Here is a 24,716-nt window from a genome sequence, read left to right as displayed (position 1 = left end):
ACACTTCTATGGTGGGTTACGACATGTTGCTTTCGAAATCTGCAGCTGGCAAACTCATCCAAGTCAATAAGTGACATGCTGTATATGACAGCTACCATAGTTTAATGGATGTTTGGGGAATCGATTGTGGGCTATGCCATCTAGTGAGCGAATATGAGTTGTGACCATGTATTTTGAAGGCATAAGCGTCTGTAGCAGTAAGCTCTTCAGCATTTGGTTTATTGAAGGATGAACTATCAAGCCTCACAAGGAACCAGCCATCTCTGCAGGATACACAAAGCTAAAGTTAAAGTTGATTATTTCATTCCTAGTGAAGCACAGCGTCAAGCATCGATTTCGCATGCGTTGTCTCTTCATAATAATGCATTGATACAAAGGGTTGCTTCTGTACTAATTTTAACGACAGCGTACTATGGTTCGACACGTCTCTTAGTTCCGTAAATCTTATCATCATCCAAAGCGAAGCCGTAAAAGTGATCTGGGAAAGTAACTAATTTGCAAGACCCACGCCTTAGATAAAGTTCCAATATTTACTATGTCCAGGATACTACTTGCATACGTACCTACGACTCGCTTTAGCGGGGAATTGAGTTCATCCGAGACTCCTTTGGAGAGTAATAGTTGGGTATCATGAAATATAGACAAAGCAGCATCAGCTCTTCTTTGAGCCTCCTCTTTTGAGGAGCTTGCCTATAGATTTAAAAGTGGCGAATGTAAGTATTGATTCCTAGTGGAGACTTGAATTGTGTACATCTGCAGTGACATAATACTTGCATCTATGATCTTGCCGTCCACTGCTGAGGCGACGAAAGACGATTCGTAGTCTGGCGCTTTTGAAAGCGCTTGTATCTCTGAGCTCTGTAACGTTGCAAATCGGCATGATAAGGTATACTGTGTAATGCATTGACAGCGTCGAGGTAATTATAAACATACCATTATGGGCCAAAGTCGAACCACTGACTGTGAACAGCAATTTTTTTATAAAAGGTAAAATTTCACACAGTACAGTGACACCTATCATTTACGGTCTTTGTTCAACCTTTGCTAGGTCAATGACCTGACAACCACTGATACCTTCTTACTTCTTTTTGGTTCTTCCTCGAGTTGTTTTGCCCTTCTATACCTCAACGGTCGGAACCCAGTCTCTGAAACACTAGACTAGAATCCACAATTGCAAATTTTTGGGACTTTCGTCTGTATTGGTTTGTCGCTAAGGTATGCGCCAGTTTGCACCTGCCTTCGCGTCATCCTGTAATCGCAATCCATTGCCCAGCAAAATACTCACATTCAGTTAATGAAATCGATTTAATTAGACCTCAATTCTAAGGTATATCATATGTTGTTATGCACTATCTAAATTATGTTTGTTGTAAAGATATCACGTTTGCTATCATTTAAATACCGGCACCAGCATAGCCGGGAACCTTCTCAGAAAGAATCTTTTCGGTGAAGTCCCAGAGCTTCGTTTGGTTTTCTTGCGTTGCGGCATAGCCGGAGGGGGTAGAGGGTTCGGCAAAAGGCACGTAGTATTGGCCATGGATGTCCTTTGCTTCCACTTCAGGGCTAGTGGCAAGATACATTTGTGTGATGGCACCATCGTTGGCGTCAATGCTGAATTGGCGGATAATAGCATTCAGAACGGGGCCGTTGTGGCGAACAAGCTCGGTCCTGACAATACCAGGGTGGTTGCTGTTGACATAAAGGTTCTAAATTGTTGGATATCAGAATTAGAAATGGTATTATGAGAAATTATAACGGCATATGCAATCAATCAATCTTACCTTTACACCCTTCTTCTGCAATCTTTGATCCAATTCGCGTGTGAAGAGAACATTGCAAGTTTTGGTTCGGGCGTAAGCAACGCTAGGGCTATACTTGGATTTCTCATTCAGAGTATCAAGGGTGAAGCCGTGGAACAAGAGCATCTTATGTGCTGACGATGAGACGTTGACTATGCGGCTAGGTTGGCTTTGTTCCAAAATTGGGAGCAACTGTGTAGTGAGGTAAAAGTGTGCAAGCTATTTTTGAAGCCGTTAGATTTGCGCCTTTTGGTGGCCGATTTTCATGTGAACCTCTTTATCAATACATACATGGTTAGTGGCAAATTGTGATTCAATACCATCTTCTGAGAGAGCGAAAGGGCATGCCATGACACCGGCATTGTTCAAGAGAAGGTGGAGAGGAAGATTCTTGGCCTTGAACTCGCTAATGAATTTAGTGACTGAGGCTAGAGAAAGCAAGTCCAGCTGAATGAATTCGATCTTGTCGCTCTTGGTTTCTGCCTTGATCTCTTCAATAGTAGCCAGGGCCTTTGAAGGTGTACGAGAAGCAACAATGACATGAGCGTTCTTCTTAACTAGTTCCAATGCGCAGACTTTGCCAATCTGTTTCAATGTTTGTGGTAATCATCAGAGAGTGTGCAGAGCAACAGGAGAAGATCAAGTGAATACTCACGCCAGTGTTTCCTCCAGTGACAATGCAGACCTTTCCGGTCATGTCAGGAATCTGTTCGAGAGTGAAGTTTTTACCCATAGTGGTGGTTTTCGTGTATCAAATGGTGTAAGCAGCGATCCAAAGCTTTAACTTTGTACATTTTTAATACGATATTATTTGGAACGCCGACCGAAAATTTTCCTTCAGTTTTGATCGGATTCTGTATCTGAACACAAAGCTGACGCGGCCGGGTGCGGTAAAAGATAACTCCCCCCAATCCAAGAAGGCAGAAAGGGCAACGCAAGCTTCCCCCAGTGATTTACACGGCCGCGTACTGCACTTTCCTATAATTTCCAAATTTAACCTTGAGTAGACTCATTGAAAGTGACATGAAAAACGTTGTTGATATGCTGATGTTCTAACTTAATCTGCCAGCCAACCATCAAGTGTTCTACTCCTTTCAACGAATCTAACAGTGTAAAAAAAGCAAAATACATACAATTTATTAAATGGTTTAAAAAGGCAATAGAGTGGCAGCTTGTCTTCCAACCATCCATGATCCGTAACGAAGAGTGGATACGCCACCTGGAACATACGAACCGAAATACCTTTAAGTGCAAAACGGTTATACCTCTTGTCAATCGATATATATTTTCTGGAGATAGGTCACTTACCAGAGAAGCGCAATTATTTGAAGGACAGCCGCAATAATGGTCAAAATGTAGTTACGTGCCTGTAAACGATTACGGCATACATACTCATTTAGTCATAATATCATGCTAACGCAAGCGTACAGTTAAACTTACCCCCAATGAAAAGTAAAGCGTCAGCGCCATAGTACCAACGTAAGCGGCAGTAAATGGCAGTCTCTCCACAGACATCATATGCTTGACATGTGCCCATGGTCCTCGCAACAATGCCACGCTAAGTAACATCAAGATACTGCCCACTAAGAAAGCATACGTAGTTATAAGAATGGAAACAAAACCAACGTCTCAACGCTTCAAAAGATCTCACTTACAGGTAAACGTGGCAGCAAATTTTCCGGGGAAAAGGACCAGCACTGGCAAGAACAAGAAGAACGCCTAAACCGATCAACACCAATCAGTATCATTGATCCTTTCCTTCTGTTCATGTCCTATAGCATCGTCAACTTACCATGGCAAAGCAAGCTAATCCGAGGACAATACATAAAGCGCATGCTGTTAATCGCTACCATTCGGGAATGAGAGTCATTAGCCTTGGCAGGACTTGGCAGTTAAAAAGGTGAAAACCATGATAACCTACCTCCCACCTTGACATTTGGAACCATGGCTCATCGACTTCTTCCTGTGCATTGACTGGAACATATCCTTGCACTGTTCTGCGGGCATTGTCCATGGCATCGACCGCTCCGGATGTAAACGACGACCATCCTCGACTAAATGCATTTCCTCCGTCATTAGTATTTGTTGGTAGTTGTACTCCCCCTCCTCTAGAGTTTGAGTTAAAGCCTCGCAAGCTGTTGCGAAAATTGCTTTCTGCTGAGCTTGACATTTATGATTTGGCAAAGGACAAGTGGTGGTCTAAACGTCCTGAAAATTTCCAGAAATATAAAGGCAGAGCACATGGACACTTTAACAGCCACGTCGTTATGACCTTGCCTTGGCAGCTAATACAAATACCATGAATCAAGTCTTCTAAAGATTATTTGTTTTATTTGTACAGTAATGTCTTGTCAACATGATGTGAATGAAGAAGAGGTGCCAGTGATATTGGGTTTTCCAGACTTTTACCACATAGCTCTGCGCTTAACCCTATTATCGTGAATAAGCTTCTTTCGGTATCCAGTCTCAGTTACTGTCTCGCCTACTTGGGAGACACCAGCCTGCTTCTTGCCGGACACAATGGAGATGAAAAATTCTGAGCACCCAAAACGCTCAGCCAAGGCTTTTCGAGTCCATTGACTAGGGTTTTCTGCTCTCAGCTTTCTGATTTCCGCTATTTCAGATTCACCCAACTTCTTGCTGGCAGCTTGAGGCTTCTTGTGAAGTAATGGTGCGGCCTTTGAGCTTTCTGGAGTGGACAGGGCAAGACGAGTGATGAAAATGGTGCCGTCGGGAAGGACATTTTCGACAGTAGGTACTCGAGCCTTTGATGTCAAGTTGGTTGTCTTTGACTTTGTAGCATACTGTCGAATTTGGCTAGCAGAATGCCTAGACAATTGTGTGAATCGAAGCATTTTTTCTTTTGTTGATGTTGGAAAAATATCAAATCCGCTGTCACCAAACGAAAAAAAATACAGACAAGGCCGTGCACGTGACTTATTCATGTTCAACAAAATTTCTAAGAATTGAATCCACGCCTGAACCACTTCTTATCATCATGAGTAAACCCAGCGTACTAATAGCTGGCTGTGTTCATTTTGCATTAAAAGAGCTGGAAGCTCTTTCAAAGCTTCATACCGTTCATCATCTTCCTCAAGTTTCACGACCAGAGTTCTTTGAACTATGCAAATCCAAGTATCAAGGAGTGAAAACCATCTATCGAGAGTCAACGTCTGCCAAGTACATAGGTTCATTCGATGAAGAGCTTATACGCCACCTTCCACAAAGGTCAGTGAGTAAACCATTTTATGGTTCAAGGTTCAGAAGGTGACGATGCTGATATAGCTGGAGCCAGTGTCAAATTCATATGTAGCAACGCTGCCGGTTATGACAGTGTCGATATCAACGCTGCGGCTAAACGCGGAATCTACGTATCCAATACGCCAGGCGCTGTTGATACTGTAAGTTGCATCAAATAAGCGCTGAATAGATTCTCGACCACTGACGTTTTGTAATAGGCTACAGCCGATATAGCCATGATCTTGTTACTGAATGCTTGCAGGAACATTATTCAGTCGGAAAAAAACTTGAGAGAAGGTAATTTGTCTACAGATATATTGTAGTGGTTCCAGTGCTAAACTACGTGAGTTAATAGGTCGCTGGAACGCCGGTATATTTATGGGTACCAACCCAGAAGGCAAGAAATTAGGTATCCTAGGCATGGGCGGAATTGGAAAAGCAATTGCCCAACGAGCACACGGATTCGAAATGCAAATTCAATACCACAATCGATCTCGGCTTCCCGAAGAAGGTATTTCAATATCTGTTGTAGTGGAATGAACATCAAGCATTGAATCCTGACACATATTTTCATATTCTGAAATACGTTTTTTGCCCGTGATATAGTGGAAGAAAAGTATCATGCAACCTATGTTGACTTTGAAACGCTGCTTAAAACATCAGATATTATATCGGTGAGCGTACCATTGAGCAAGGAAACCACGCACTTGCTTGCGGCACGTGAGCTTGCAAAGTGCAAGGACGGGGTCATTATCGTGAACACAGCGCGAGGCAAAGTGATTGATGAAGCTGCGCTTGTCAAAGCTTTGGAAAGTGGAAAAGTCTCTGCTGTTGGGCTAGATGTATTTGAAGAGGTGAGTGCTAAAACGATTTGCCGCGTGTAAAGGCTTATATACATCTCACACATTAAAATTATTTTCAGGAACCTAAAATTCACCCAGGATTACTCACGCATCCAAGAGCAACCCTCCTCCCTCATGTTGGCACCAACACGCTCGAAACTGAGTTAATGATGGAACAACTCACATTGAAAAATACTGAAGCATCACTTACTACTGATAAGCTTCTTACGCCTATTCCTGAACACAAGCAATATTTCACATCTTAGATCGCTTGAGTTTAATCTTTTCTTATTCAAATTATTTTGCATGAGATAATACAAGCGAACATTGTGCTATTTGCGAACAAAACCGGATAGTGGGTTAATGGAGAATAATCACCCATTGTAGTCTTGAGACAGAACTTGACGTGCAAGCATGGGATAATACCATGCCTCCGTGGGATTTAGCACGCTACACAATGAGCTTTATGGTAAAGCGGTCTTACATCACCAGCTGAACTGAATTAAGTAAAGTTGGGATCAACTTGTTGATGTAAGAGAGTGGCGTTTGGCTGATGAAATGGCCGATTCATGAATACCAACATCAACTGTTCTATGACCTTTTGCTAGTGATTTGACCGTCTTGCCTTTGGTTCACATGAAATAGTAACTAGGTATGATGCGTTGGGGGAGAACCATCGACCGTAGACTATTTCAGTGTATCAACTTCTCCACAAAAAAGGGCTTTCACATGATAATATAGACCCCAAACTGACAATGGGAGCCATGCTTCAGGAATAGTCAGCTTGTTTTGACGCAAAAGGAAATGCAACGATTGGGAAGAACGATTGGCTCTAACCCCAGCGGATAATGAACTTCGTCCCCAAATTTTAAGTCACAAAATATAAAAGTAGCGATATTTCAAAAGTAGTGTACATACTTCTTTCAACTCTTACGACATGTCCAACGAAGAAATTGTAACTCCCGGATTCCAATCCTCTGAGCTTCTTGCTAACCTTAAGGATGCTCTTCAAAACGGTCTCTCCGCCGAAGAGAAGGCCAAGCTCTTGAAGCAGGTACAGTGTTTGAATCTGGACAGTGCTGGCCATGATACCTCCAACTAACACATCCTTTGTCTTAGGTCAATGGCGTTTTTGAATTCGTTATTAAGAATTCCGATGGAAAGGAGCAGATTTTCACCATTGATTTGAGAAAGGATGGCGAAGGTGAACTCTACAAGGGCAAGGGCAAGGCTAAGCCCAGTGTTAGCATTACCATCAAGGACAACGACTTTATTGACCTTGCTTCTGGCAAGCTCAATGGTAAGTGCATATGTTTGGTAGCCAATAGCATTCGGGCAGTGACTGACATTCCATTTACATCTAGGTCAAAAGGCTTACATGACTGGCAAGCTTAAGGCTAGAGGCCAACTGATGCTGGCTATGAAGTTGGATTCTGTGTTCAAGCAGGTCATTGATACCCAGGTCAACAAGGCCAAGCTGTAAACGCACATTTAGGTTGTTGATGAAAAATTGTACAGTTTTTTCTGGTGTAGCTGAGCAGAGCTCAATAATAAAGCTTTTCCAAATTCTATCGTAGCGCATTGTCTGGTTAGTTTGACGTAGAAGGCAGTGAGTGTGTGGGAAGTAACTGTGCACTTTGGGGGTACCTGACGTAGTGGTGGATCATTAGGGTGAGCTTGAGTGTTACTAGTGCGGCGATGGTTCATAGAGATGCTAGAAAACGCAAACATGGATGATAAGTATTTTATTCACATAGTATGTCGTGTTTGGCATGTAAAGCAGTGTCTTCAGTTCTTCTTTTGAAGTCTTTTGTTTCCAGCATAAACCCCAAGCGCAGAGCCTATGAACTCAAAAAATTCAGGGACCGAAATGCTAAAGATTTTTTTTTTTTCGTAACCTTCGAGTTGAGTAACCCCTTTCTAATTCCCTCCCTCCCCCCTTTAGTGGATCGAGTCAGCGTCGGATTCCATGGACCCCAACTCAGTATATCAGCTCTTTGTTGCCACCTACCATCCCGATCCAAATGTTCATAAGCAAGCCGAATTGACTATACGAAATGTAAGCCTTGATTCTCCTTTGCCGTTGTTGGCAATCTGACATTTCTGTGACACGCGTTTTTGCTTTTTCCAGATTGATGGCCAAAACGGTTTTCTGACCACTGTTCTACATATCCTTTCGAACCAAGAGACTGAACTTGGAGCACGTCAAGCAGGTGAGTTTCAAAACATATACGATTGAACTCAGAAATAGTGCGGGGACGGTCAGGTTTCAGTCTATGTACGCATTGGGCCCACCCGTGGAGCTCAAAGGCACTGACCCTACCCTTTTGTTGTTCTCGCAGCTGCCATTTACTTCAAAAACAGAATAAGTAAAGCATGGGACACTTCCAGGATATCCCCTTCGGTGTCTCCGATTGATCCGGCAGAGCGAGTGGTCATCAAGGAGCAACTGCTGAACGTTATGACCAAGGTCCCGCAAGCTGTCAAGTAAGATACGGTGTATAAACCCTTCATATCATGCTTACAAATTCTAACTTGTGCTTAACAGAGTACAACTCACTGCGTCGCTCAATACCATCTTGACATCTGATTTTCCCGGCCAATGGCCTGATCTGGTTCATCAGCTACAAGCATCGTTAACTTCACAAGATGCCGATACCGTTTATGTCGGGCTATTAGCATTAAGGGAGGTGGTGAAAATATACCAGTAAGTGTGACTGTAGACATCTATTTGTGATGACAGTTATATGAGGACCCAGTAATGAATAATTCCCTATCAGGTGGAAATCTGTTGATGGCCGAGAGCCGTTGCAGCAGGCTGTGAAGCTCCTGTTTCCAACTGTACAAACTACAGTTTCCAATCTTGTGAATCAACAAAGCGAAGAGGCAGCTGAGATGTTGAAACTAGCTCTCAAGTCATATTACGGTGCTATTCAGGCAAGTTTTGTTTTGTTTTGTGCGAGCCTCCTCCAACATAGCATCACAAGGCTAACAATGATGCTCCGTCCTTTAGTCGGATTTTCCTAAAACGTTACAAGACCCAGCCTCCCTGGTAGCATGGGGTACTTTGTTTTTACAACTGGTAGACAAGAAGGTTGAGAATGAGATGACCATATCCGAAGACGAGAGAGAGAGGATGTTGTGGTGGAAGGCTAAAAAGTGGGCGTACCATTGCTTGAACCGAATTTTCACTCGCTATGGTAACCCAACACTGCTCCCAGGGAGCAACACAAAATACATGGGGTTCGCCAAGCACTTTGTTGCAAACTTTGCCCCAGATATCTTGCATGCCTACCTCAAGCAAGTGGATACTTGGGTCAAAAAGGAGGTTTGGCTATCGAGCAAATGCATGGCTTTGATTGCTGCTTTTCTTACCGATTGGTAAGTTGAAATTTTGCGTCTTTCATGGCCACGGTGCGTTGATGAGCGTGTATTCTCTAACACCAATTCTGTTTGGTTCCAGCATAAAAAACAAAACCATGTGGCAATTGGTCAAACCGCACAGCGAATCGCTGATAGCCTACTTCATCTTCCCTCAAATGTGCTTTTCAGATTCGGACGCTGAACTGTGGTCAGAAGACCCTGTAGAGTTCGTTCACAAGAAAATAGGTTAGCCAATACCACCAGTTTTATCACACTGCACCACTATAGCATATTCACGAACATGCTCCCCTTAGATCCCCTTGAAGATTTCCACTCAGCACAGATGCATGCCAGTAATCTGCTGATAGATATGGCAAGGCACAGACGAAAGCAGACCTTCATGACAATCTTGACCTTTACCAATGAACTCTTGACCAAATATTTAACAACTGCTCCCGAGCTTCGCAACGGAAAGGAAAAGGATGGCGCTTTGAACATTGTCGGTTGTCTTTCAAATGAAATTTTGTCAAAGGTATGGCCCGGGACATTGAAAAAAAAAAAAATTGGTACACTACCACGTCTCTTATCAGGTATCTCTTTAGCAAACGGTCGCATCCATGATGGAGCCTTTCTTTGTCGCACACGTATTTCCCGAGTTCAACAGTCCATTCCCATTCTTAAGAGCCAGAGTGAGTGCCTTCTTTACTACCACTATATGTACTCAATGTCCACTGATCGATTTGTCTACACAGGCTTGCAGTATTACTCGTCAGTTTAGCGATTTCGACTTTGCTAGTGAAGAAGTAAGTGAAGTTATGACCGCACATGCATGAAACAAAAACCTAATGTTATCTATCATTCAGAATTTATCCATCTTGTACAATAGCCTACTTGGTTGTTTGAAGGATAATGAGCTTCCTGTCAAAGTGCATGCTGCATTAGCGCTTCAGCCAATGATCAGACATGAAATTGGTAAGTTGAAGGTGGATCAAGTCATGGTCCGGTACGGTACTAATACATTCAACGCTTAGTACGAGACGCCATGGTACCAAACTTGCCTTTCATCATGCAAGGTATGTACATTATGCTTACGCTAGACATGTTCATATACATGGTACTTACCTGCGCATGGCATTAGAACTTCTGAACTTGACAAACGAGATTGACGCGGACGTGCTTGCTAATGTGATGGAGGAATTCGTTGAAATTTTTGCTGAACAATTGGTGCCTTTTGCCGTTCAGCTCTGTACCCAGTTGGTATGTGAAAGAGTACACTTTCAAAAAGTTCCGCTCGTGATCCATTTCTGATTCATTGTCACATATAGAGAGATACGTTCTTGCGCATCATGGAGGATGTTTCGCAAGCACAAAAGGATATCACCGAGGAAGACGTATTGTCTGGATCAATCAATACAGACGGCGTAGCTGACAAGATCATGGCTGCTATGGGTGTGCTCAAGACTATTGGTACCCTTATTCTCAGTCTTCAAAGTACTCCCGAAATGCTCAGTCAATTGGAAACAGTGCTACAGCCTGTCATCTCCTATACTCTTGAAAATTCTATCATCGGTAAAACAAAATCTTGCTATTCGCATCCTTGCCAGACATTTTGTAACCCACCATCCATCTTGACTGCCCTTTCTGCAAACAGATTTATATGACGAGATATTTGAGATCATCGATTCTTGCACATTTTCAGCAAAGACCATTAGTGAACCAATGTGGAATGTACTCGGCCTTATTTACAAGGCTTTCAAGACCTCGGCTGTTGACTTTATGGATGGTAAGTACCCAATATCATGCGCAAAGCGACGATAGTAATGCAATTGGACTAATGACCTTGTTTCAAGAAATGCTTCCGTGCCTTGATAATTATATTTCATACGGCCATCAAGTCATTTGCTCAAGCCAAGAGCATCAAGCCATGATGTATGACATTATTGAAACGGTAAGAGCTCAACTTTTTGACGACAACATCCCCATGCAATTATGTTAAACCTCTCACTTTCATAGGTCATGAACAGCGATCGCTTGGGCGAGAGTGATCGGGTGTGCGCGTGCAAACTCATTGAATCTATGCTACTCAACTGTCGCGGCCACATCGACTCCTACATCCCACCGTTCCTAAACCTTGCTTTCCAATTCATATTTGCCAATTCCATGAAGACGGTCGAATTCCGCGTGCACTGCCTCGAAGTGGTCATCAACAGTCTCCACTACAATCCGGCACTTACCATTCGACTCCTAGAAGAGAACCAATGGATTAAAGGATTCTTTAGTCTTTGGTTCCAGACTGTACCAAAATTCTCCAGGTACGTGGCCATTTCATACGTTCAGGTTGTTTTAATGTGAAATAGGGTTCCTGATGGTGGATTTGTAGAGTACATGACAAGAAGCTGATCGTAGTATCACTTTGTGCGATATTGGACATGCCATTTGACCAAGTACCCACTTCTCTCCGAGATGGATGGCCCAGTATGTTGGATGCTATCATCACTGCATTCCAAACGCTTCCTAAAGCTATTCAAAGTAAGCTCGCTGGTCTACGTACCATGGCTGTAGGATGTGTACATTGACCAAAATTATTATAGATCGAGAAGAGATGGAGCGCTATTACACTGGAGATATTCCTGACGATGAGGCTTCGGAAGCCACGGCGGATACCACAGATGAAAATAGCACCGACAACGGCGAGGATGACAGTAAGTGTACCGCATATGAGCAAGTGGCATGAATCTCCTTAGGCTAATAGACTTGGGATGTAGATGAAGACGACGATGTGGAGGATGAGGATGCCGAGTACCTTGAGTTCCTTGCCCAGCAAGCCAATGGGGCTGCAAGTCAGGCGACGGATGACGAGGAGGAGGAAGAAGAGATTGGAGAAGAGATTTTGTTTGAGTCTCCCCTTGACAATGTCGATCCATATATCACCTTTGCACATGCATTCAAAAGTAAGCAGTTTGCACGACTCCACCGCGGTGTCTTACATTTTTCCCTCAAGTGCTAATCACCCACTGTCCAACCTCTTGAACCAGATTTACAGCAAACCCAAGCACAGTCATACACTCTATTGACATCCAGTCTCAACATTGAGCAGCAGCAGCAATTGATGGATATTCTATCCACTGCAGGTGAGTGTCAAAATTGTTATCGTTGCCAGCCAGCACACCTATAGGCTAATGTATATCTTGTAGAACAACATGGACAAGCACAACAATTGGCATAAAATCCACAATATAAATCATTCCAAATATAAACTCATAAACAAGCCTACGCAACCTACTTTAACTAATTCGTTGATTTTATATATATGTGTTCTGGATTCAAGCCAGGTCTACCAGAACACCTACGTTGGTAGGCACTACGTGGTGTGCCAAAAAAATTTTTGCACAATGCAATAAGAACAAAAGGGAATCTTTGATTAAAAGAGGAAGAAGACCAAAAAAAAAATGAGACACAGAAGGGTTGACAGAAGAAGATGTAGGTGACGAGGATTGAGATTTGGGATGCTCTCTTTTGTTTTTATGGTGGATTGCGTTGGGTGATCAAAAAAGATTTTAGCGCGTGAATGGGGAGGTGTATAAAGAAGGGACGAGGGTATACGATGTCAGGATGAGAGGTGTATATGACTGGGCGAGCGAGTTTCAGTGGATTCATACACTGCGTACAGGCAATCGATCGTCTGGTTGGTGGTTATGTCGACCTTGTTCTGAGTGGGTGTGGCTCTTTTGAGGACCAAATCGAGTTTGAAATTTTACCAGTTCGCAAGCCAGCCTATCCATGATTTCAAGTGCTGTGGCATGTTCTGGTGCTGGAATGCAACACTTTTCCTCTTCCTCTCCTTTCGTCGATTTACCGTCATCTTCATTGAGTGGTATAGTTGATGCACTGCTGAGCGATGAAGCCATGGAACTAATGGACAAGGATCGCTGCAACACTATGGCTGGCGCGTTACCAGACGCTACCTCTAGTTCACCCACCAGTTTGTTGTTACCATTGATATTTCCGTTACTACAATTCTCCGTCAAGGGTTTAGATATCAACACTGGATCAATTTGTGCATGCGCATCTTGTCGATGATACCCAGAGCGTTGCTTCTTGGTCATTGTCAGTTGCATACGGTTGATGTATCTCAGAATTTGAGACGCACGTTTATCCATGTCGCCAAGGGACATCTTATTGGATGGGTAGCGTATCTTTGTTGGAGGTGTTTTGGCACGCATGCGAGGGCTTTCGGTATCAGAAAGACGTTCTTCATAAGGCGATAGAGGAGCACGAATCTTTGTGTCCATATCTTCCTTATGTGTGATTAACGGACTATGTTTGCTAGGAACATGTCGGTCAAGATTGGGAGAAAGTGGGCTTGCAGCTACTGCTTTCCCTCGCCGCCGAGGTTCATTGCTGAGCTTCTTGGTGCGACTGTTAGCTGCCGCAGCCCCCCGTCGTCTAGTAATGGTATGTCCGTTTTGCGCTTCATTCTCCTGTTCATCTTCGCCTTCCATATCTTGTACCTCTCCTGCTTCACTTGATTTTTGCCTTATGTCGAGATTACCTCCTCTTCGTCTGGTATTGATGCCATCCGGTAATTCCTTGAATGCTATTTGAGGGCTTGCGCTGGCACGCAATTTTGCAGATCTATCTGATACCGTTCGACGCTTGGTTCCACGACCGTTTGTCTTGTTTTCTTGATCCACGTTTTGCTTGAGCGCGGTTGGAGAAGTCGACCGCGATGGCTTCACCAAAAGGTCCCGTTTAGTGGCTTGAGCTGATCGAGAGGTATCGCTGGTACTGGTGGTGCTTCGTCGGCGCTTTGAGAACCTAGGGCCAATGGTATCATCAATGTCTAAGGTAGTGCTGGTGCTGTTAGTAGCAGCTGTGGTGGCTGTTATGGTATCCGAAGTCATGGAAGGGCTAATAGATTCAGGTGGATGGCCGTTATTATCTGACGCGAGTATTTGGTAAAGTTCGGGAATAGAGTCTGTTGCATCAGCACTATTCATCGTGGTTCTCTTCTTATGCGCTCTTTGACTTTGTTGTATAAGACCTTTGGGATCATATACTCGACGGTACCTGAAGATAGCATTGCATAGCAAAAGAGGGGGAGGAAGAAAAAAAAAAATTACACACGCACAAAAAAAAATTAGTAACTTCAATAGAGCCCTAGACAGCCCAAATCGCCAACGAATAACTCACCTTCCATATGAATCTACCATAACGTGATTTTCAGGCTTGCATTCTTCACAATAGTACTGATCGGGCATTTCGTCTTCAGAGATACCTTCCAGACCTACGCAGGGGCAGTGCTGCCATACGTTGCAATTATCACACTGCACCATCATTCCATCATTATCTACAACAAGAGAGGCTCATTTTTATTAGTGCTTTTGAAACAATACGCTGGACAAGTGGAAAAGAGCTTACGGATTTTGTGGCAAATGCATCGAGTTACTGAATTTTCGTCAGAACTATCGTCATCGGAGGACACCGACGGCAATCTTTGAAGTTTTTGTTGGTTTCTTCCGGCTCTTGCTCGCCTTGGTCTATCTGCAGCTAAGAGCAACACCAGTGAGTGAATCATTCCAAGCGAAGGGTACTCGCGAACAAAGCATTGACGCCCATTCGCATAACAAGTAGAAAGAGATTTCCCGAGAAAAAAAAAAAGGAAGAGGGTGCCAGGAAAGAGATGAGAGTCTGACTTACTCATATCAAGTTATTGTATTGTTCGATCAACGTAGCGTATTCTGAGGTTCGGTATGGATGTTCTGCGCCTTGCGTTAGACTTTAAACGCTGTTCTCTGAGCGTGAGCTGAGGAGAGAGAAAAGGCGAAGGCAATGAGGAAGGTTTAGAGAATTTGAACGGCGACAAAAAGAAGCAGTCATGCAACCAATGAGTTTGATTCTTCATTCATTATTTCAAGCAGCAATATAATGTATTTCATAACAGGCGAAAAAATATGTAAGGTAGAATTGAGTACATAGATACGGCGGCAGATCTTTACAAATAACGCACACAAGTATTCTATTGATACTAAAGTTATACACAAGAAAGACTAAAAATCTTTAACATAGCGGTAGACACGTTCTCTGTCCATTGCGCCGTTTTTACCACTTCATCAAGGACTAAATACAAGCCTGATTTGGATCTCACCACTACCAGGTGGAGATATAGGGAACCATTGCTCTGTCTCAGCAGACTGACCAGGTTGAACCTTTAGTATATCCCATAAGTTAGCATGGAAGCTACCGAGAGCAATAGAGGATGACAAGGTGTTATGGTCCTTAACATCCAGCTCAAGTCCAACTGGAGCTTCTGTCACCTTGAATTTGAAAGTCTCATTCCTAGCGCAAAAAAAAAAAAAAGTCAGAACAAGATGATCATTTCTTAAAGCGCTTCCCTATTTACATACCATTGTGGGTCCAGTGACTTTTTAATGTGCTTCGTTTTGCTGTGGTCTTTACCAACTTTGAGTCGAACAAAAGGATCGCTAGTACCACTTTTGTCTACTCCCTTTAGGCCTCTTGCAGATATAACATGAACCTCAACGATGCCATTTGCTCCAGTGGTTTCTGTTAGTTCACCTGTAGCCATAAGAAATGAAAAAGGCATAAGCGACAGGGTTATTAAAAACAAAGAGGCGAACATTAGGTTTGAAAAAACAAAAATTACAACGGGTAATTTTTGTTGGCTTTCCGTATTCCGTCTTGTTCGCTCTCTTTACGCCAAACAAAGCTCTTACCTCTAGCCGTGGGATCCATAGAGTTTCGCTTGTTTTGTCCATTTATAGTGGAAGTAGAAGACGATTGACTATTGGGAATGACTCCACTTTCTGGCACCAGCATATTGCCGGATTGATTTCCATCAGTAGCGTCAGTCTTGACATCTTGTTTGCTTGACTTTCGTCCAATGTGGAAAACAGAATTGAGACCACCTCCAATAGCTTTTCCTCCGCCTCCAACCACTTTGGAGCCAACGCTCAGACCACCTCCAATGACCTTAGTACCAGCTTGAAGTCCACCTCCAACTACTTTACCTCCCAACTGGAGACCTTCACCAGCGATGGCAGCACCACCTCCAATAACAGCCATACCCGCACCAACAGTAGCGCCAGCCGTACCGGTTAATACCTTGGCTCCACTAGATAGAATGGATGTATGCTGCTTTTTGCGAGCGAGGAGTTGAGGTTGCCACAGTATTCTAATCTTGACACTGCCGGTAACCCCCTTAACCCCTTCAAGCGGCAAGTCAATTTCCTGCGCGGTAAAACTTTCTAGCCTGGATAACGAGATACCGGTTGAACCTGTAAGGGGGAGGAAATGCATGGGTAATTAGCAAACTAAGACCATCATAGATAGAAACCCGCTAATAAAAACGAGACCGTACCGAGTGGCATGCCTGATCCAACTTGGTTCCAATCAAAGACTTCCAATCGGAAACTGGACGCAAATCGTGAGAGCTGTAAGGAAAATTCATGTCAAGTTTGGAAAGTTCAATGGGTGGGGTTAAATACAGAAAATTAACAAAATTCCAAACAGATGTCAGAGGATTACTTACAACAGGAGCTGTAAAACTTTCGTTCTTCCACTTTGGATTTAGATTCTTCTTGATGGTTGCGCTCTTATACACCTTATTGCCGTCAATGGAAAAGACAACATAAGGATCACTCTTGCCTGCAAATACAAAAGGCATATTCATTAGCGCGCTGCATGATGCAAGTAACATAATTGCTTCTGTTATTTCATACCTGACTTGTCGGCAGCCATCAAAGACTGGGCACTGATGAGAGTAACAGTCAGGTTGCCTTGGTCTGCAGTAAATACAAGTGATTAATTAGCTATTCGATGGCAGAAATCATAACAAGTCTTTACTTACTCTCCAAGCTTTCCTTTGGATCCAAAGTGAAGTCGAGGACGGGCGAGAACTTAAAGCTAAGTCGAATCTTGCCAGTTGTATTGTCTCCACCAAATAGCGAAAACCATTCACCGTCATCTACAGTACTAGTGCCTTTGCCTTCGTCGCGCAAGGTACGGTTTCTCCATTGAATTTTTCGAATAATGTCATTGGCTTGGCCAACCCAATAAGCCATGACATCGTCGTCTTTCTCGTCAGCGTTACCTGGCTTGATCTGAATAGCGACTTTGCTAAAGTCGGACTCTTTTACGAATGCATCGGTGGTTTCATTGAACTCCAAGCTGCGACCACGAAGTTTGGTGGTACGGTATTGAGATTGGATAGAATCAATCAGCACCTCAGCATAAGCAAATGTTGGCTTATCGAATGATATTTCATGGATTTTAACCGTCAAGACACCAGACTCGTAGGATCGCAAATCGACGATATCGTCCGGTGTATACTTGATGTATGTGCCATGCAAATCTTTTTCTGGGCATTCAGCATCAATCTCTGCAATCATCTTGTCTGTCTCAGCTTGTACATCGGATAATTCGCCACGGGTTTCTGCCTCTTCTGCTTTGGCTTCAGCCTTTTCTTTGACAGCATTTTCTTTGTCTTTGATGCTAGCATCCTTAGCTAGAGCAAGCGTTGGGTAGAATTCAGCTTCATATTTGATTTCTCCCTTCACCTGAGTGCGGTCGAGAGACTTCAATGGAGCCCATCTAATCAAATAGAGAGAATAAGAGTTCAATATTATTACACATGGTAGAGGCGAGCGGAACAGTATAAGTTATTCACTTACTTGTCAATTTTGGCTCCAGTAGATTCATACCACTTTTGAAGAGTGTCGCCTTCTCCTTCAGCACACATCTTAACCAATTCTTTGACGCTAAGATCTGTCATACCGAGAGATTTGTCCTTGCTATTTGCATTCCAATCCATAACCTCGAGAGTAAGATCTTCCTTATCAGAATGGATGGGTACGTAAACAACGGCTCCCCATTCTGGGTTCAGGTTGTTATCGACGACTTCAGTACATGCACGAATTTGAACACCAGACTTGATTCGCACATATGGATCAGACTTTCCACCACCAACAGATTCAACGTTCTTCAGGTCTCTAGCTTCCCAGAGTAAAAGTCGCACAATACCAATAGGCGGTGCTAAAGCGAAATGAAGGTTAGTTGATGACGAGGTGTATCATTTACACGCAGCTCTTAAAAAGGAAAACATACAGTAATAGCCATGGCCACCGAGACTTTCAGCTAAGCCAGTCATAACCACCGGTTTCCATTCGGCACTAATGCGCAGACGGCCACAATTTTTGCCATTGCGAGTCAGATCCCACCATCCTTCATTCTTCTCAATTTTGTCAAAGATACTCAATAAACTTGCGGACCATGAACCAAGTTCAACATCGGATGAAAAGCTCGTTGCGTCTTGGATTTGTACGCGCATTTGTACCTCAGTCTTATCAATGACCAGTACCTCAACAACCTTCTCAAACTTGGGATTGGCGTTCCTCTTCAATGGCTTACTCTTGATCTTTTCTGTTCCATTGACGAGCACACGAGCATACGGACTAGGTTTACCGGATAAACCTTTGACTTCGTGTATGGTAAATCGCAAGATACCGGAATCTGTTATGATGGCACTGTCAGGATAGAAACGTCATGGCTAATTGTAATATATTAAACAACTTACTTGATTCAACAGCTGGGATGATAGATCCATCGTCTTGTTTGGTTGGCTTAGACACTGGAAGGTATCTAAGATCGACTTTGAGTTCACTCATAGGTTTACCATGACGAAGCACTTGTAAATTGCTACGTGAAGGAAATTAACAATTTCGTAAGTAAGATAAATTTGGTCTCTTTGGCCTCCAGCCAGCACTTTGTTGATACTTACGCTCCTTCGTCCGAGGCGTCTTCAGAATCTGCGAGTTTCTGGAGCGCATAAACTACGGATCCAAAGTCGCGATCCCGAGTAGTATTGTTCTTTCCACAGAGGTCCATAGATAGACTATCATTTAAGTTATTGAGGAGCAAGAAGTGTGTTTCATTCCAGTTTGGTTCGTCAGTGTTATTCAAAACACTGGTGCGACCTAGGTCTGGGCCGCGATTGATACGGAAACGAACATATGGGTCAATGGAACCTCCTCCAAACAAATCGCCGGACTTGATCTTGGAGGCAGAATACACGGTGACGGCCAAGACACCATTCGCAGAAGTCATGTCCATATCGCCAGACATCAGTTTTTCAACATCCAAAGTGAAGACATTAGGATAGTACATCATGGGACCCAAATTAGAGTGGACTTGATCGCGAATGAAGCCTTGTAGACCAGGAATCTAATGTTTTGCAAAGGTTGAGTTTGTATCAGCCGACGATGTAGCATGTCTCTGAAAAAAGTAGACTAGCCTGCTTACATTGTTAATATCAAATCCAAATGTTTCTCCTCCTACAGGTTTGAGCACATAGTCGAATTCAGGTTTTTCCATAAAGCAAAGTTCAACGCGTTTAGCATGTGGAAACTTGCTCATTAGTTTGACTTTAACACGCATGTAGCCTTTGAAGCTGATATCCTCCACTAGGACAGGCATACCAGCTCCTAGCATACCCTTTCCGACGCGTATAGTCAGGATAATTTTAGGGTTGACCTTTGTTTCTTGTTCTCTTGGTGTCATATCATAAACATCAGTTGGCGTGAACGAAACCTTCCAATCCATAGTCTGAAACGAATAAATCGGTGAGGTCGGGTTAAAGCAAAAGGGCAAGCGAATTTTCAAGGTTTTGTACCACAATGTCTGACTGAGTGTTACGATATGTTTTGACAGCATCAATGCGGGGAGGCTTGGTGCCAAGAGTAAACGTAGTGAGCCGCAAAGAATCCAAGAAAGCAGGGCAGTTATCTGCCAAGACAGTGTCCACTTGTTCAATGACTTGTGCACAAAGCACAGGTTCAAAGATAAGCCAGAATTTCTCTGCAAAAAAGCTGTGTGTGAATAATCTAGAAGAGGGTCACTTGCGCTTTGCTCCGGATGAGGTTTTACCGAGAAAAGTGTTTAACCAGTCCATGGATTCAAAACCAGCCGCCATATCATTCTTAATAAGTTCTCGCTGTATATCATCACGCACATTGCGTCTAAAACGTCGAACACTTGTTTGGTAGTAGGTTCCTATGTGCAACGTGATAAAAGGGTTAGCGAAACAAGCAAGGAGGGAGAAGGTAACAGAGTGTAACATACCAAGAAAAGCACAAACAACCAGGACGGTGGCCAGTCCGGCTCCCATTTTCATCAGAAGCCAAGTAAAGAACCCTGTAAAAAGAAGCACTCCGGCATTTTGCCACCATTCACCATACCAGCCTTCCTTCAACTGGTCACCAAAAGCATCTTCAGGCTTCTCTGCGGCTCGGAGTTCAATAGAACCACCAGGATTTTGCAGATTGGAAAATGCAGTCCACCCTGAGCGGTAGTAATTGGGAATTTTCGTAAAGGCACCAGGTTCCGACTTGGCTTGCTGTTTAACACCTGTTGTTGTAACATCTGCGGTAGGTTTTTTTTCTGCACTGGCCGCGGTGAGGCGAATTTCTTCAGCATCCAGTGTACCAACGTCCGTAGCCATGGCGCCAGGCTGTTGTTGAGATTCCTTCTGAGGTGGGAGTACTCCTGCTGGTATTTGTTTTTCAATTTGCTCCCTCTTTTGCTGTGGTGTCATATTTTCGTCGAAAGTATGAACGTTAGCTGCACCAGACGTGTTTTCGACATACTTCTGTGCTTGTTTCTGAGCTTCACCTGCCTTTGATTGGGCATCAGGCGGCAGTTCGGTTTGCGAATTCATAGAGTCTCCCAAACGCTGAAACAAGAGATGAAGAAAGGGAAAGAAGAGACAAATAGTTCACTCTGCGACCACTGCCAGTATTTTTAATTGTCTTAGGGCGGAAATTTGCATAACAAAATTAACATATAAAAAAATCTCCCCCCAAATAAACGCCTTGAGATGAATTCTCCCTCAGCTGCCCTAACCCATCACCCGCCGGAGCTCAGCTGCCCTGCTTTAACAGAAGCCTGCCTAGCTGTCAGTGCAACCTCTGTCAAACCCGACATCATTACCATGACTCCACATGCATTCAGCAACATTAAATTGGTAGCTTCGGATCTCGATGGAACTCTTTTGGTTCATTCCGACGTTACTGCTCAAGCAGGAGGTGCCCCAACAAAACGAGCATTAGACGTCCTTCATAAGTTGGCTAAACAAGGTGTTCGAGTTCTGCTGGCTTCAGGACGACCTCCTCGGACCATGCAATGTGCTGTTGACCAGATGGGCTTGGATAATATTCTTACCATTTGCTGTAACGGTGGACTTGTCTATGACTCGTTTTCTAAGACCATCGCTAAGAAATATTCTATTCCCAACCAGCATGTCAAATTAATTATCAATACTCTCCTTCAAGATATCGGCCCCAGCGTCTGCCTCGGAGCAGAAAGTGGCCTTCATTTTGTTTGTGACAAAAACTATGAAGTGAACAGACGAGATTTCCTAGACCACGATTACATTCTACGTGACCCCACTGAGTTTATTAAGGACGAAGAAGATACGATCGAGAAACTCGTAGTCATTCAGCCCGGTGTCATGGCCGAGACTCTTAACCAACGACTTCTTGAACTGTTTGGAGGAGACGAGTGGAAAGATATTGTCAACATCACCTTCAGCAACCCTCACTCCATTGAGATCTCGGCTGCCGGGGTGTCAAAAGGTTCAGCTCTCAAGGATCTTTGCAAGGACCTTGGATACGAACCTGCGCACGTTATAGCTTTTGGTGATATGCCGAACGATAGCGAAATGCTTATTTGGGCTGGTCAGCTGACATTTTCCTTCTGTATATGTTCAATTATGCCGGTTCGATGAACTCTAATACCTCGTGTTTCGAACCATAGGTACTGGTATCGCTGTGGGCAACGCTCACCCTAGCGTTAAGGAAATTGCAGGTAAAGAGACGCAACGAGCGGGGATACGTATAAATATTCTTCCGTTTTAATGGATCGTCCCTCTTTATTCCGATGAAAGAGACATTGAGACAATGTGAACCCTCTCCTCTAACCACTTTGAAACCCTTCTCCTTCTTTAGATCGCATCACCCAAAGCAATGAGCACGACGGTGTTGCTATTGTGTTAGAAGAAGTCCTGGAGCATCTTGGTACAAACTAGAATATATCATCAAGATCCGCACGTGCTTATATAAGAGGACTGAAGCGTGGTCTGGGGCGGACAGATACACTTGGGCATATTGTAGTGAATGACAGGATATAGCATCCTCTCTGTCGCGCACTCACAAATAAAATCCGTCTCTTCTCGTGTTTTTGTTTTGGTTTCAAGGCGTCCCTACGCCCATTCTATGTTCGAAAACGTGGAGGTAAAAGCTAGTGTTTTGCACTTTTTGATTCATAGATGTTGCATTCATTCGTGAGAGTTCATTTTTATTGTGATATCTTATACAAGCTGACGTTATTTCCAATGTTTCATCGGACTGTTGGCTGTAGCCTAATTATATGGGCTTATTCAGGTCGTAATCTTTTAATGCTGCCCTACTGTGATATCGCTATCCTCACGATCGGGCTAGAGGGTGGCAATCCACAGTCTATGGCAGTTCGAGTTATCTTTCATTTTTCAAAGCGTTGTGCTACTAGATCGAAGATGAATAAGGCTATCTATTGAAAACATGCAAATTGTAATCTCTTTACAGCGTCCTTCAATGCACTAGCCCATGAAAGAGCCGGCCATGTATTTTTATTTTTAATCTCATTTTTAATCTTGCTCTTGTTCGTTAGGTTATTTTGCTTGGTGAGGCAGACTGTTTCCTGGAGAGAACACGGTTTCTTTTGTAAAAATAATAATTATCGTAAATGGCATGATCAAAGATAACGAAAGTAATGTGGCACTTTTAGCAAGAAAAAAACCAGCCTACTGTCAACATCGGATTTAATTCGCTTAGATTGCATGGCACGGGTATGTTCATGCTACTGGAATTTTCACTGTTATCGCCAAAGTTTGATTGATGTATCTGCCATGTTTATTATATAATCCAAGAATAGACTAATATTGAAGCGAGACTCAGTTCTCGCCATGGCTTGAAACAAAGTGAAGTACTGGTGAATAGGAAAAAAAATAATTTCCCATCCATAAAACTTTTTCGACCATGTAAGAAGCTGGGCTCTGTCTTTCACAGATGCTCAGGAGCCCTTTTTCCACTCGCAGACATGCAAAAAAAAAAAACCAGCGTCTGCAGTGACACAACAGCCGCGGCTCATACGCAGTGACAGGGTTTTGGTTCTGTTTGTGTCTTGTCTATTCGGCAGGGGTCAAGGGGTCAATGGACGTTATCTTTGTTAGCCAACGCTAGGCATTTTGCAGATGGAGACTGGGCCGGCATTAGCTGATCGAGAAAATAACGGCACATAGGCTTGAAACGAAAGTAAATACCAGTTTTGGTAATCACCCCGCCTAACCCTTCCTTCCGAGGAGGAGGGGAATAGAGATGCAAAGATAGAACAGATAATAAAAAAATTATTAGCTATCTATCGTCCGCATTATAGAAACCTACACATACCTGAGTCCTTTTTTTCCGGAATGCGGCATTTATACCTCTCGCCTTGGTGAAGTATGTCCACCGTTGTACAGCCGTGAGACCTTCCACGGGGGGGTTCGGTTGGGCTGATCCAGTGAAAGGTTCATAAATTAATCAATTTATGCAAATACGGCACTATCTTTTACATCTGTCAAGATATAAATAACAGTTGGCTTTTTACAAGAACGATCCATTGTGCTGAAAGATAGTGTAGCTGGTTATTAGATGGTATAGGCTTATCAGTCAGGCCAAGGGATCTGCGCCTGTCATGAGTTGCAAGGAGAAGATCGGGTGTTTTTTGATGAAGTGGCCAAGTGGTTTAGAAGGTGGTTTAGAAGAGGTATACCGCTACAGAATGAAGTGTCTATCATAGCCATGTTCTGCACTTTGCTACATGTTTCTTGCGGTTTCTTTTGGTAGGATGGTACGATAAAGTTACAGTGTTTGCCCTTATCGGTCGGAGTCTAGACCTATTACCGCATGGATGATAAGATGTTATGAAAGGTGCTTATCAGACCTTCTCCTAATGCGGACTTGTTATCTCTTGTGCACTGCCTCACTTTTCTCTTATCTTTTGCTCCCATTCCATTTAAAATACAAGTCTTGAACTGCAAAATTCCTATTTTCTTTTTTTTCTAATCCCACTGTTCACCAACAACCCACTTCAAACAAAACACACCATCTCTTATCTCGTCCCGTTGCATCCCTCAACGATACGATGACTCCCCGCTGGGAACACTACAACAAACCGTCGACCACCACCAGTGTCGACTCGTGCCACAAAATGCCTTTAGAAGAACAACAACCTGGACTTTTTGAATCAAAGTCAACCATGTCATCGTCTACCGCCGGTGTTGAATCTATCAACGACCGTTCCCAGCTTTATGCTGGTTCGTTCGACAAGACGAATGTGACCTCTTCCAGCAGTGTGGCCTGTCATACTGAGCCGTGCA

The 24,716-nt window shown here is 43.4% G+C and overlaps 12 protein-coding genes across 12 annotated transcripts; 5 read left to right on the top strand and 7 right to left on the bottom strand.

Annotated features, from left to right (window-relative positions):
- The first annotated feature begins 1 nt into the window (after window position 1).
- On the top strand, window positions 2–545 carry K450DRAFT_246087 (uncharacterized protein). The gene has a single exon (XM_051589859.1). The coding sequence runs from the start codon at window positions 229–231 to the stop codon at window positions 439–441; it is 213 nt and encodes a 70-aa protein (XP_051443700.1). The 5' UTR covers window positions 2–228; the 3' UTR covers window positions 442–545.
- A 501-nt stretch (window positions 546–1,046) lies between these two features.
- Window positions 1,047–2,671, bottom strand: K450DRAFT_246083 (uncharacterized protein). The gene is made up of 4 exons (XM_051589858.1): window positions 2,455–2,671; window positions 2,091–2,384; window positions 1,782–2,018; window positions 1,047–1,706 (listed from the first exon to the last, which is right to left on the bottom strand). The coding sequence occupies exons 1-4, from the start codon at window positions 2,530–2,532 to the stop codon at window positions 1,395–1,397; spliced, it is 921 nt and encodes a 306-aa protein (XP_051443699.1). The 5' UTR covers window positions 2,533–2,671; the 3' UTR covers window positions 1,047–1,394.
- A 241-nt stretch (window positions 2,672–2,912) lies between these two features.
- K450DRAFT_246079 (uncharacterized protein) lies at window positions 2,913–4,019 on the bottom strand. The gene is made up of 6 exons (XM_051589857.1): window positions 3,721–4,019; window positions 3,592–3,645; window positions 3,455–3,518; window positions 3,240–3,382; window positions 3,108–3,166; window positions 2,913–3,041 (listed from the first exon to the last, which is right to left on the bottom strand). Exons 1-6 carry the CDS (start codon window positions 3,967–3,969, stop codon window positions 2,948–2,950), a joined length of 663 nt encoding a protein of 220 aa, XP_051443698.1. The 5' UTR covers window positions 3,970–4,019; the 3' UTR covers window positions 2,913–2,947.
- A 75-nt stretch (window positions 4,020–4,094) lies between these two features.
- Window positions 4,095–4,667, bottom strand: K450DRAFT_246076 (uncharacterized protein). The gene has a single exon (XM_051589856.1). The coding sequence runs from the start codon at window positions 4,652–4,654 to the stop codon at window positions 4,205–4,207; it is 450 nt and encodes a 149-aa protein (XP_051443697.1). The 5' UTR covers window positions 4,655–4,667; the 3' UTR covers window positions 4,095–4,204.
- Window positions 4,668–4,728: 61 nt separating this feature from the next.
- On the top strand, window positions 4,729–6,229 carry K450DRAFT_246074 (uncharacterized protein). Its single transcript, XM_051589855.1, has 6 exons — window positions 4,729–5,027; window positions 5,095–5,200; window positions 5,258–5,336; window positions 5,395–5,550; window positions 5,646–5,893; window positions 5,962–6,229. Exons 1-6 carry the CDS (start codon window positions 4,798–4,800, stop codon window positions 6,145–6,147), a joined length of 1,005 nt encoding a protein of 334 aa, XP_051443696.1. The 5' UTR covers window positions 4,729–4,797; the 3' UTR covers window positions 6,148–6,229.
- Window positions 6,230–6,679: 450 nt separating this feature from the next.
- On the top strand, window positions 6,680–7,425 carry K450DRAFT_246069 (uncharacterized protein). The gene is made up of 3 exons (XM_051589854.1): window positions 6,680–6,935; window positions 7,001–7,181; window positions 7,246–7,425. The coding sequence occupies exons 1-3, from the start codon at window positions 6,819–6,821 to the stop codon at window positions 7,362–7,364; spliced, it is 417 nt and encodes a 138-aa protein (XP_051443695.1). The 5' UTR covers window positions 6,680–6,818; the 3' UTR covers window positions 7,365–7,425.
- A 425-nt stretch (window positions 7,426–7,850) lies between these two features.
- On the top strand, window positions 7,851–12,470 carry K450DRAFT_272722 (uncharacterized protein; the record flags this gene model as incomplete). The annotated part of the gene is made up of 22 exons (XM_051593056.1): window positions 7,851–7,940; window positions 8,013–8,094; window positions 8,224–8,368; window positions 8,430–8,588; window positions 8,662–8,827; window positions 8,895–9,262; window positions 9,345–9,490; window positions 9,559–9,776; window positions 9,847–9,933; window positions 9,997–10,047; window positions 10,108–10,216; window positions 10,276–10,317; window positions 10,383–10,501; window positions 10,570–10,813; window positions 10,896–11,027; window positions 11,095–11,192; window positions 11,258–11,556; window positions 11,625–11,773; window positions 11,836–11,946; window positions 12,010–12,195; window positions 12,280–12,375; window positions 12,439–12,470. The coding sequence occupies 22 exons, from the start codon at window positions 7,851–7,853 to the stop codon at window positions 12,468–12,470; spliced, it is 3,129 nt and encodes a 1,042-aa protein (XP_051443694.1).
- A 301-nt stretch (window positions 12,471–12,771) lies between these two features.
- K450DRAFT_246048 (uncharacterized protein) lies at window positions 12,772–15,048 on the bottom strand. Its single transcript, XM_051589853.1, has 4 exons — window positions 14,945–15,048; window positions 14,666–14,794; window positions 14,438–14,609; window positions 12,772–14,314 (listed from the first exon to the last, which is right to left on the bottom strand). The coding sequence occupies exons 1-4, from the start codon at window positions 14,946–14,948 to the stop codon at window positions 12,898–12,900; spliced, it is 1,722 nt and encodes a 573-aa protein (XP_051443693.1). The 5' UTR covers window positions 14,949–15,048; the 3' UTR covers window positions 12,772–12,897.
- Window positions 15,049–15,290: 242 nt separating this feature from the next.
- K450DRAFT_246045 (uncharacterized protein) lies at window positions 15,291–16,218 on the bottom strand. Its single transcript, XM_051589852.1, has 2 exons — window positions 15,652–16,218; window positions 15,291–15,583 (listed from the first exon to the last, which is right to left on the bottom strand). Exons 1-2 carry the CDS (start codon window positions 15,885–15,887, stop codon window positions 15,358–15,360), a joined length of 462 nt encoding a protein of 153 aa, XP_051443692.1. The 5' UTR covers window positions 15,888–16,218; the 3' UTR covers window positions 15,291–15,357.
- K450DRAFT_246043 (uncharacterized protein) lies at window positions 15,834–16,833 on the bottom strand. Its single transcript, XM_051589851.1, has 2 exons — window positions 16,626–16,833; window positions 15,834–16,542 (listed from the first exon to the last, which is right to left on the bottom strand). Exons 1-2 carry the CDS (start codon window positions 16,633–16,635, stop codon window positions 15,908–15,910), a joined length of 645 nt encoding a protein of 214 aa, XP_051443691.1. The 5' UTR covers window positions 16,636–16,833; the 3' UTR covers window positions 15,834–15,907.
- A 104-nt stretch (window positions 16,834–16,937) lies between these two features.
- Window positions 16,938–20,185, bottom strand: K450DRAFT_246040 (uncharacterized protein). Its single transcript, XM_051589850.1, has 8 exons — window positions 19,935–20,185; window positions 19,565–19,867; window positions 19,044–19,486; window positions 18,840–18,961; window positions 18,371–18,775; window positions 17,938–18,298; window positions 17,115–17,857; window positions 16,938–17,049 (listed from the first exon to the last, which is right to left on the bottom strand). The coding sequence occupies exons 2-8, from the start codon at window positions 19,862–19,864 to the stop codon at window positions 16,976–16,978; spliced, it is 2,448 nt and encodes an 815-aa protein (XP_051443690.1). The 5' UTR covers window positions 19,865–19,867; window positions 19,935–20,185; the 3' UTR covers window positions 16,938–16,975.
- A 690-nt stretch (window positions 20,186–20,875) lies between these two features.
- K450DRAFT_246027 (uncharacterized protein) lies at window positions 20,876–22,359 on the top strand. Its single transcript, XM_051589849.1, has 3 exons — window positions 20,876–21,996; window positions 22,076–22,126; window positions 22,267–22,359. Exons 1-3 carry the CDS (start codon window positions 21,138–21,140, stop codon window positions 22,344–22,346), a joined length of 990 nt encoding a protein of 329 aa, XP_051443689.1. The 5' UTR covers window positions 20,876–21,137; the 3' UTR covers window positions 22,347–22,359.
- Window positions 22,360–24,716: the final 2,357 nt, after the last annotated feature.

The sequence above is a fragment of the Umbelopsis ramanniana genome (genome assembly GCF_025399195.1).
Source record: "Umbelopsis ramanniana AG unplaced genomic scaffold K450scaffold_36, whole genome shotgun sequence".
Lineage (NCBI taxonomy): Eukaryota > Fungi > Mucoromycota > Umbelopsidomycetes > Umbelopsidales > Umbelopsidaceae > Umbelopsis > Umbelopsis ramanniana.
This window is presented reverse-complemented; position numbering and strand designations above follow the sequence as displayed.